General features: G+C 36.6%; 1 protein-coding gene across 1 annotated transcript in view; it reads right to left on the reverse strand.

Annotated features, from left to right (window-relative positions):
* The window catches only part of LOC106142296 (CUB and sushi domain-containing protein 3), a 33,484-nt gene extending 21,564 nt beyond the window's left edge, over positions 1–11,920 (reverse strand). The window contains exons 1-2 of the mRNA XM_060953827.1: positions 11,914–11,920; positions 11,271–11,474 (exon numbers count right to left, since the gene is read on the reverse strand). Of these exons, the coding sequence (XP_060809810.1) occupies positions 11,271–11,474; positions 11,914–11,920 (211 nt within the window). The remainder of the gene's footprint in view (positions 1–11,270; positions 11,475–11,913) is intronic.
* Between the last annotated feature and the right edge of the window lie 200 nt (positions 11,921–12,120).

Genomic DNA, 12,120 nt, shown 5'->3' on the forward strand with positions numbered 1-12,120 from the left:
TAACGGTGTGGCCGACCGCGATCGAGCCGATGTTTCGCTCGAGATATCGATATGATTGATCGATTACGCATGTTGCTAGTGTCACATCGATGTGAACTGTTATAACAGTTTATGAACACATCCAATCTTTAAATATCTATTTGCTGTCCCGGCAAACGTTGTTTTGCCTTATAAATATTTTTTTAAGTAATTTCTAGATAAAAAAAAAATTAAGTGTGGACAACCCTTATCATTGAGGTGTTTGAAAAATAGATGTCGGCCGATTCTCAGACCTACTGAATATGCATGCAAAATTTGGTTAAAATCGGTAAAGCCGTTTCGGAAGAGTACGGGGACGAACATTGTGACACGAGAATTTTATATATAAGATATCACATTTATATTTATATAGGATACAGACTGACTGACATATCAACAGACAGCCCAAACTGATGGAGAGATACATACATATGGTCACGTCTATATCCCTTGCGGGGTAGACAAAGCCAGCAGTCTTGAAGGACTGATAGCCCACGTTTAGCTGTTTGGCTTAATGATAGAATTGAGATTCAAATAGTGACAGCTTGCTAGCCCATCGTCTAAAAGAATCCCAAGTTAATAAGCCTATCCCTTAATCGCCTTTTACGACAGCAGTGAGAAATATTATTAAGAGATAGATTGGTCGTATTCTTTTTTATATTGGTGCCGGAAAGTACACGGTATTATTATCAAATTATGTTAAAAGTTTAATTCTGTTCTAAAATGCTTAAAACCGAACGGCACTATAAAATTTCTTGCTGTATCGTGCACAATAATGTATTCATTCATTCAAGAGTAGTAAAGTATAGTATAATAGTATGCGATTGAACATCGATCGTCCGAACCGGTCGCGGTCGCCACCGTTAGTGACAAGTGCGCACGCGCACCCGTTATGTAGGGCTGACACAAAAACCTTTGTTTAGGAGTTAATAAAAATGGTTTAAATAGAGTACTTGTTTTCAGAATCTAGTTCAATATTTCAACTTAAATACATAAATAAATACATATATATTTATTATTATTTTCATTAACCTTATTGGGGTTTTCCGACCAATAGTTTTCTAAACACTACAACACTTTTTAGATGTGGAATGTGGGTGTTACAAATCTAAAATGTAAATATTATATTATAGATGTTAATAAATATGTTGAATAAATATAAAAAGTTCATTAATTACATACATAAATATGATTCCTAAATAATATTAATTATATTAAAAAAAAATTATTCTAATATTAATTATATTAAAAAAGACTAAAAATATTATTATTTAAATTTTGGCATCTAGGTAGTTTTAAAAAAGTATTTATTCTGGCTAGGCAACAATTAGTTAAACAAATAATTTTCAATTAAAAAACTGACCAAAATAAAATCTGATTAACTGCATACGCCCGCAAGTAAGTTTATTCACTTTTATTGTTATTAGGAAGTGTATTCATTCCCAGTTTTATACGAAGTCACATCATTTACAGCGAGATTCTTACGATAACATGCATACAAACTCATACATATAATCACTTCTTCATTCCATACGGGGTAGACAGAGCCAACAGTCTCGCAAAGACTGAAAGGCCAGATTGCTAGATTTTAATCACGTCCCGTCAATTTCCATTACTGCGTTAAATTCGCGGTGAATTCTAGATAATCCGTTTGGGCTATGCTATTTTTTTATATTTCAGTCAGTCAGTCAATCAGTTTTATTTTACACAACATCGGCAGCCCTGCCGCACTCATGTTAACTACCGCGTCGCGTGAATGACTCTGTCCTAGTTACCAGCGGCCCATCGGGACCAGTACTAACATACATACATACATATGGTCACGTCTATATCCCTTGCGGTGTAGACAGAGCCAATAGTCTTGAAAGGACTGAATGGCCACGTTCAACAATTTGGCTTAATGATAGAATTGAGATTCAAATAGTGACAGGTTGCTAGCCCATCGCCTAAAACGAGAATCCCAAGTTTATAAGCCTATCCCTTAGTCGCCTTTTACGACATCCATGAGAAGGAGATGTGCCAATGAAAAAATAATAGGACCACTTCCTATTCTTTTTTCATTGGTGCCGGAAACCACACGGCACAAGTACTAACATATATTAAAACATCTGTTTATCGGAGGGGTAGGCAGAGACTACATCTTTCCACATGCTGTGATCGGTATATAATACTAACTAACTAGTAGTTAAAATAAATTCGTGTAAAGAATAGTACCGTGGTTCGCCGTCGGGCGCTAGTTTCTTTGTGTGCAATAATTGTAAAATGTGTCACTAGATGGCGTTAACACATTTAGACGTCGTGTAAAAACGCGTTATGGTTTATCTTAGTAAAATTTGTGGCGCCACGGACTAGTAAAATTTACTAATATAATATTTTAAGATATATTTATACTTAAGACTTAAGATAGGTTTTAGTTCGGCCCATTGTTTTAGTTTATTGTAAATAGTAGTGCCCTTGTACAAAGATTTCCTTTAGTCCATTTTTTTTATTTGAGCGTATATAACATTATGCCGTATGGTTCCCGACACCAATACAAAAAAGAATAGGACACAAAAATAAACCACAACTGCGTATGCGCTCTGAGATAATAACTGCGTGTCCTAGCATCGCACGCGCGATGACATTTTTATCGCTCGATAAACAATCGTATTATTTGTTTAGTGCCTGTAACGCTGTCGAATAAACGTTCTGTCTATATCTATCTATCGCTGTCCCTTTCCACGTCAAAATAAAAAGCGAAACGGTGGTATTTAAACGTTTTGTCTCTATCTATCTATCGCTGTCCCTTTTCACGTCAAAATAAAAAGCGAAACGGCGGTATTTAACCGCGCTTTAAAAACTGCGTTAAACCTTCGCTAAACACATTTTACCTAATAAAATAGTTTATTAAAGCAAGTAAATTAACTGATTGATTCACAGTAAAATAACAGTAGTTACACAGTAAGTCAAGTCACTTCCGCGTCGGTAGCGGCGCGGACTTTGCTTCGTTTGCCAGAACCAATGAAATAATATTCTATGGAGGTGCCCTAATTGTTTAACTTGACTCAGAAATAAAAACTGATATATCTGTCTCTTTCTCACAACAGTGGTTTAACGGGAGAAAAAACGTTTACACTCTTTTATCAGCACCCTCTTCATTGGCTTCGATGTGTTTGTGCTGGAGCACCGCCATCTTAAGTAGCCCGCTTAGCTTACTCGTGGAAGTTATCACCGTGAGGATTTTACGTTTTTCCGAGGAAATCCCGTGTTTTTCTGTTGTTTACCAAGTTGTCCTTATATTAATCGTTAATAAACAACAAATGAAGTGTTCAATAGCATATTGTGGCTTATGCCAAAGCAAAAATAGGCCGAATTTAACCTTTCACCGGTAAGTGGTTAATATTTGGTTAAATTATGGTCTATCATACAGTGTATTTAATGAAATGTGTTTAAAAACCTTATTACTTTTAATCTTCTTTGTTGTGAGCTTTAAAAAATTGTAATATTCTCAATATTTCATTCACATCGAAAACATAAACACGTGTGCTAGTGTTGAACATCATCGAACATAGAATCTTATCGATAAACTAGCTGTGCCCGCGACTTCGTCCGCCAACCTATTTATGGATAGTTTGACAGATTTGAAAGAGTCTGAAATTGGATTAAGGATGAATGAGTTACTCGTCAAATGTCTGCTCTATGCCGATCGATCAGGTTATATTGGCGTCATCAGCGGAAGAATTACAGGAGATGGTAAACTGTATGCGTGAAGCTTTAAAAGAGAAAGGAATGAAAGTTAACGTAAGTAAAACTAAAACACTGGTTTTTGAAATGGAGAAAGAAATGACAGCATGTAATATTTTGATTGGAGGAGAAAAAGTTGAGCAATTGAAAGAGTTTGTATATCTAGGATCAAAGTTTACATCAGATGGCAAGTGTGATAGTGATATTGAAAGGAGAGTGAACGCGGGGAACATGGTGAATGGAGCTTTGCATGCCTTTATGAGCAGTCAGAAACTATCCAAAAAGGCTCGACTGGCCACAGCCAGTATAGGGGCGTGTTGGTCCCGACATTAATGTATGGGAGTGAAAGTTGGGTATGGCAAAAGAAGCACGAAAACAGAACAAATGCAGTGGAAAAGAGAGCGTTAAGGAGTATGATGGGTGTGAAATTGAGTGACCGGATAAGGAACATCGTGATAAGGAAATGTTGTGATGTGAAAGAAGATGTAGTTACAGGAATAAAAAAGGGTATGTTGAGATGGTTCGGTCATGTGGAGAGGATGAATGAAAGCGGGATGACTAAGCAGATATACAAGGAGAGTGTGGAGGGAAAGGTCGGAGTGGGAAGACCTAGACGAACGTATCTTGATCAAATTAAGGACGTCCTGGTAAAGGGTCAGGTCAAAAGTACCCGAAACCGCCGAACTTGCATGAAGAGAGTTATGAATGTGGATGAAGCGAAAGAAGTACGCAGAGATCGTGGCAAGTGGAAAGAGGTAGTCTCTGCCTACCCCTCCGGAAAAGAGGCGTGATTTTATTTATGTATGTAATTATATTTGATTTCCAAACACTTTATCAGAATGACATAGGTAATAGATACAATATTGTTGGACCTTAGATTATAGCCAAGATAGTAAGGATTCCCGATGTAATTTTTTTTTTTTTTTTATAAATTTAATTCGGAAATAAACATCTTAACTCACTCGTCCATCGATAAAATATTATCGACTAAATGAACATCTCTAGTCCGCCATGTTTATATCCGGGTTTGTTTATTTAGGTATGCAGGAAAAGTACATGCATAGGGCACTTCCATAGGATTGTTCTTCTGAGGCCAGAACGCTCTCGCTTTCAACAGAGCGCTCTAGGTATGTAAATATAACACGTCCTTCTTACTTTCGTACTTTTACGACACGTCTTCCTTTGCGGGGCAGACAGAGCCGACATTGTTGAAAAAACTGAATAGCCACGTTCAGCTATTTGGCTTAATAATAGAATTGAGATTTAAATAGTGACAGGTTGCTAGCCCATCGCCTAAAAAGAACACCAAGTTTGTTACCCTATCCCTTAGTCGCCTTTTACGACATCCATGGGAAGGAGATGGAGTAGTCCTATTCTTTTTTGTATTGGTGCCGGGAACCACACGGCACCATACTTTTTAAGATTTAAAACAGTTATAATGTTGGCCTGTCTGGCGTAGTGATAGAGTGCTAATTTATAGTGAGTTGTGGATTTTATGGTATAGCGGCTAGGATGAGAGCTTGATGGTTTGGTCACGTGGCGAGGATGAATGAAAGCAATTCGACTAAGTACGTAAATATACAACACTGGTTGTGCCCGCGACTTCGTCCGCGTGGAATAGTTATTTTGGGCATCATTGAAGCCCTCAAGGATTTTCCCATTATTTCTTCGCTCTTAATAGTTACAGCGTGATGTTATATGGCCTAAGGCCTTCCTCGATAAATGGTCTATTCAACACAAAAAGAATTTTTCAATTCGAACCAGTAGTTCCTGAGATTAGCGCGTTCAAACAAACAAACTCTTCAGCTTTATAATATTAGTATAGATTGGAGTGGGAAGACTTAAACGAACGTACCTTGATCAAATTAAGGACGTCCTGGCAAAGGGTCAGGTCAACAGTACCCGAAACCGCCGAGCTTGCATGAAAGAGAGTTATGAATGTTGATGAAGCGAAATTTTCTTAATTATGCAGGGATCGTGGCAAGTGTTATTTACTTAGTCTCAGCCTAGCCGTCCGGGAAAAAGAAGTGTGATTTTATGTAGGTATGTTATATATTTTGTAAGTCATACAAATATGAAAAATCGACGTTTAACCTAACGAAGTGGACTAGTAGTCTCTGCCTACTTTTCCAGAAAAAGTGCCTGATTTTAAGTACCTACATACCTTTTAAGACACTAGATATGCGTCTATGTTTGTTAACCTCGTGTTCTTTATTTAAAGTTAAAAACTATTTTATTTAAAATCAAAGTTCTTTATTTTTGCTTGTTTCCTTTGTTTCCTCACTGGCGTCTTCCCTATTGTTTCAGAGGTCAATGACCACCCGATGGCAAAGTGGACGTTACGATATTAAATTAGCAGTTCGCGGCACCTTGCTAAGTAATGCATTTCTCGTGATATGAGGAATTTGGGTCAGGTTCTCTTTTGAAGAACAATTACTGTCTGTCTTTTATGTCCAGGAAGAAAATAGAAATTTAAATAATTTGATTTACTTATAGTTTGAAATATGTCTTTTGTCTTCCGAAGCGCATACTAACATAGATACACACAGAGAAAATAGGACTTCATCCTTGCGGGGTAGACAGAGCCAACAGTCTTGCAAAGACTGAATGGCCACGTTCAGCTATTTGGCTAAATGATAGAATTGAGATTCAAATAGTGACAGGTTGGTAGCCCATCGCCTAAAAAAGAATCCCAAGTTGGTAAGCCTATCCCTTAGTCGCTTTTTACGACATTCATGGGAAAATTATCTAGTGATATAGTTTCATTAAGCTTGTATCCTCACACACAACAGCAAATTTGTTTCAAGCCAACTTCATAGTACCTACAACTTGATCTTCAAAAGTTTCCAGAACCCGACTTGGCAAAACGTTATTGTAACGCCGATCACAACATTATAGCGATCGATATTCCAATAAGATCACAGCTGGTGCCGCTAGATGGCGTGACTGCTCAATTTGCGTCAATTTACAGCCAGTTATCGCATGTAGACGGGCTTAACTGTACTTGAGAACAAAGTGTTGCAAATAACTCTTAACTCCCTAATCATAGCAAATTTCCATCTCCTTATTTTGTTACAGACATAAAGTCATGTGTTTATCACTTACAATATAGACAGAGCCAACAGTTTGGAAAAGACTGAAAGGCCACGTTCAGCTGTTTGGCTTAATGATAGAATTGGGATTAATGTAGTGGCAAGTTGCTAGCCCATCGTATAAAAGAAGAATCCCAAGTTGCCACCTTTTATTCTAGAAGTATAGTATTTCGAGATTTCTTTAATTAAAGATTTCTCGCGTAAGCGATTGACCAAGTTGAACACCTACAAAAATAATTTGATATCGTATCCCTAACTCCTTAGAAGTCTAGTGATACCGTACTAACGGCGACAGAAGTTTTACCTTTCCGCCCCAGATGGCGTGACCGTTGCAGTTGCAACTTGAGCTGCGCATGCGTCTACTATACCAGGGAAGTTATTTTGAAATAGCTGGCTTACTATTGGCTTTGCTATTGGCGAACGAAAGGAGAGATTAACATTAGATTATCGGGTTTATTAAACTCATGAAGAGACAAAATTAAAAAAAAATCTTTAGTATATAATCACATAAAGATTTCAACTTGTGCCATTTCCACTCTGTAAAAAGCCTTTTTTTTACATGGACACCTACGGAACACAAAAAGCTTCCTTTTTCTCATGCATGTCGTAAAAGGCGAATAAAGGAAAGGCTCCTAAACTTTGGTTTTTCCTTGTAGACGATGGGATAGCAACCTGTCTCTATTTGAATCTCAATTCCATCACGCATTTATTAATATACCACACCTACAAATTTCCACGACCGAACCTTTAGACGAAAAAGAAAAAGCATGTTTTTTTTTTCTTTAAAAAAAGTTAATATTGCGCTTGCGTATTCCCAACACAATGACACCTCCGAGGCTATTTATATTTATGGCGGTTCATTACGAATGCCATCAAGAGAGCATTCATTACTGACCGACAGCATGGGCGCGTGCGAACGTGATATGGTTTGCATTTTAAAATTCCAGAATATGGAGAAGTTTTCATTGGGTCGAGTGACAAGAGACAGCGATTACGTCGTTGAGCGTCTGTGGTTCAAATCGACATGGAGCGTGATAACAAAATCGTATTTCAGTCACTTTTTAAAAATAATCTTTTTACTCATTACTTTCATTAGTTTAAGTACTAACCGTTGCTTTTACGGTAAGGAAAAATATCGTGTGGAAACCTGCATATTCAAGTAATTGGTCGTGCAACCACAGATCCAATATCGGTTGGTGTCCCCTGCAATGGTTGCCGATGTCAGACCGGTGTCGCTATACTATATACGATAACTGGCTATATTTATATTTATATATATATATATATATATATAAATATAAATATAAAGTTTTCTGTGTAAATATTAAGTTTTTTTAAGTATTATAAAGATTTCTGCGTACCTATATATAAAGTTTTCTGCGTAAAATATAAAATTTTCTACGTAAAAATAAAGATTTTTTTTATAAATATTATAAAGTTTTCTGCCTTAATACATATAAAGATTCCCGCTTCAGCTTGTCATTTGCAAGTAACGGTACCCAATGTCGGTCAGTATTCACTATCTACTATTACCGCGATAGCAGGTAGGCAGGTGTCATTGTCTGTCCGTGCCTCGCTTTATGTAATTGTCTGTTTGTTTGTTTGTAACCGATCGAGCAAACTGGGTGTACTATCGAAGTTGTATCTGATTATCTTAGAAAATAATATTGAGACAAAAACGGGATATGAATATTGAAACGTGGCCTATCAGTCTCTTAAAGATTGGCTCTGTCTACCCCGCATATAAGGGATATAGACGTGACTATATGTGTGTATGTATGTACATTGAATAAAGATACTTAACCAATTTTAAGTTTATATGTTTTGCCTATAATAAAGTTCCGTGTGGTTCTCGACACAAATAGAAAAAAGATTAGAACCACTCCATCTCTTTTCCGGGGATGTCGTATAAGGCGACTAAGTGATCTACCCCGCAAGGTATATAGACGTGACCCGTTTAAGTATTGGGTAAAGTCCCCAAAGAAAATTTACGCTATATTTTCGCATCACATACAAGTTTTATCTGTGCGTTGTCTGTCAGTCACGAACTCTTAAACTCTCACTACTAAACAAAAAGTTTTTATATAGTTAGTTAATAATAACCTTTGATTACATGAGTATTATTTTGTTTAGAAAGAATAATATCATGTAATTAGTATAAAGATTTCTTTGACGGAACAGTATAAAGGAATTATGATGATGAAGAATTTTCCACTTTAATAGTTAGGAGAAAGTTAATCTCTTTTTGTTATTCCACCTGGCCTAAAATTATAGACGTTTTATTGAAATTTGTACACAATATGTTCGTGAAACTATTTATATATTTGCCGTGTGGTTTCAGGCACCAATAAAAGTAAGAATAGGATGTCGTTAAAGGCGACTAAGGGATAGGTTTATAAACTTGGGATTCTTAAGCGATGAGCTAGCAACCTGTCACAATATCAGTCTTTTCAAGACTGCTGTCTCTGTCTACCCGGCAATGTCTATCTTTTATATGTCTGTCTATTATATGTATGTATACATGCAACTATATACAACCTGGTAGTTTGTGAACAATGATGGTGATTCCGTATGATTTATGTAGCTACTCAATGATTACCTATAATACTCGTATCATCCCACCTACCAGTGATTTTCACATTACGAGAATTTTATATATGTATGTACATATGCGAAGAAGACTGTGCTCAACTTTCTTAAAGATAATAAGCGGAATCAATCAAAACAATTTAATACAATTAATTAAATCAACGAAATTAATTTCTGCATCATAACGTAACCAATGTAATATGGAAATTGGAAATTACGTCACATTATGTAAACTTGAAATTTCTCTACTTTTAATTAAAATTGAAAGCATAGCAGATGAGCTTAAAATTTATTATGTATTTTCACCAAAAACCTCTAAAACTACTTCAAACTAGCTGTTGCCCGCGACTTCGTCCGCGTAAATTTCGGATTTTCCCGCGTAAACTTATTTTCAGGCAAACTCATGCCTTGAGTTCATTAAAATGACGATAACTTTTTTTAGTGAACCGATTTTGATGAAACCAAATTTAAATGTTTTTTCTGAGTTAAAACAAAGCAATTGGTGAAAGTTTTAAGTAAATCGGTTCCATACTTTCGGAGATAAGCGTGATCATACATACAGACAGAAAGAAAGAAAAAAAAAATATTTTAGAAAAAGAACACAACAGAATTATTAGCAATACATAACAGTTAACCAATAACGTATTGCATTGGTGCTGAACAAAAACAATCTAATACTAACCCATAGAAGATTTTCCATCCAGTGAAGACTTCAAGGGCACAATAGACTTTCGCAGAGAGAGAGAGCGGTGGGAGACATCCATATTGACAATGGCCTTCCGCTTTTTAGACGATACTCGCTCATGAGAAGTGATTTCTCGAAGAAAGTAAAAGTGGGTCAGCCTCTGACAGCGAATCCCGCGGCGTAACACTCGTAATGTTAAAGCAAATAGCGAATTTAAATACGTTCGATAAATGCACCCGTTTTTTTTTAAACAATACGACCATATTTAGTAAGTGTTGCCATTTTAAAAAATTAAATTCGTACCTTTTAAAAATAAATTTACTAGTAGTTACATACATACTTATAGTCACGTCTATATCCCTTGCGGGGTAGACAGGGTCAACAGTAATGAACGGACTGACAGGCCACGTTCAGCTGTTAACTAGTACTTATTATTTTATAATGTACCGAAATATTTCGATGGAGTAGTAAATATTGTTTAATTGCTGCTATTTTGAATTCGTGTGATACTTATAAATTTCATTACATATTCGATAAGTACTTATTGAAACCATATTTTGATGGTGTAATTTTTTTTAATTTTTTTAACTGTATGTAACATTTATGTGTGGTGCTTTATTTTTAGTTGCAAATAAGTTCGAGCCAGATACAAAATGCTTTGTAACAAAGAAGTTATAAACCTATTTAGAACCTCCGTCGAGACCCCGTAACCATGAGATTTCCGAATTATTTTGAAGCTGTTATACAGGTCTCCTTCTTCAACTTCAGCGGTCTCCTTATATAGAATTGACTTCTGTGCTTAAAATATGTGCAACATACATACATAAAATCACGCCTCTTTCCCGGAGGGGTAGGCAGAGACTACCTCTTTCCACTTGCCACGATCTCTGCATACTTCCTTCGCTTCATCCTCATTCATAACTCTCTTCATGCAAGCTCGGCGGTTTCGGGTACTTTTGACCTGACCCTTTACCAGGACGTCCTTAATTTGATCAAGATACGTTCGTCTAGGTCTTTCCACTCCGACCTTTCCTTTTCCTTGATGTGCAACAATTCTATTTCATTCTATTTCCCAAACTAGAGAGAGCGTGTGGTTTATTTGGCAATTTCTGTTTGACTTAAGCAGGGCAACATTGAACCAGTCTATCGTTTTAACAACTTACCACAAAAGGGAATCCCGTCAGGGGTCCATCTTCCATTGGGTCCGCAGACCCTGCGCGCGGGCCCCAGGAGCTCGAACCCCCGCTCGCAGGTGTAGGTAGCCACGGTCCCCTCCACCCGCGCTTCGTCCGAGAAAGTCACTTGCGAGTGCGCAGGCGCACCAGGAAACCGGCATGTTGCCGATGCGTAACCTGTAACCAATATGGCTGGATTATTTAGTGTTTCTTATCGTAGGCATTGTAGTAAGAGGCACATTTATTTTATTTATTTATTATTAAACTTAGATATTTTTACATTACATACATTTAACTGCTACAGTGTAACAAAAACATCGTTCATTAATTTAGGTTATAAGGATGGTTGCGCATTACTTAGGAAAGAATCTGGGTTCACATGTTCGTCTGTTTGTCTTTTCACACTCTAGCTCAGAAACTGTTGATAAAAATAAGTAAGTATACTTATAGTATTATGTCACATTTCATACATACATGCATCCCATCAAGTCCTTACATACATATGTACATACATATGGTCACGTCTATGTCCCTTGTGGGGTAGACAGAGCCAACAGTCTTGAAAAGACTGCTAGCCACGCTCAGCTATATGGCTTAATGATAGAATTCATTAATTAATTAATTTACATACGTAGCATATCATAAAAATGCTCAGCTACACGGAATGATATTTATTATTTTTTAAAATTTCTACCTCTGATGATAAATGAAAGACAGCCTCTGCCTACCCTCTTAGGAAATGTACATATATTTCTTCCTTTGTCAAGAAAACGGCACAAATCCTGTCAGTTAAATCCAATCTGTCATTTTCAACAAGTCATATTTAAAATTTCATTAT

Source organism: Amyelois transitella, chromosome Z (genome assembly GCF_032362555.1).
Source record: "Amyelois transitella isolate CPQ chromosome Z, ilAmyTran1.1, whole genome shotgun sequence".
NCBI lineage: Eukaryota > Metazoa > Arthropoda > Insecta > Lepidoptera > Pyralidae > Amyelois > Amyelois transitella.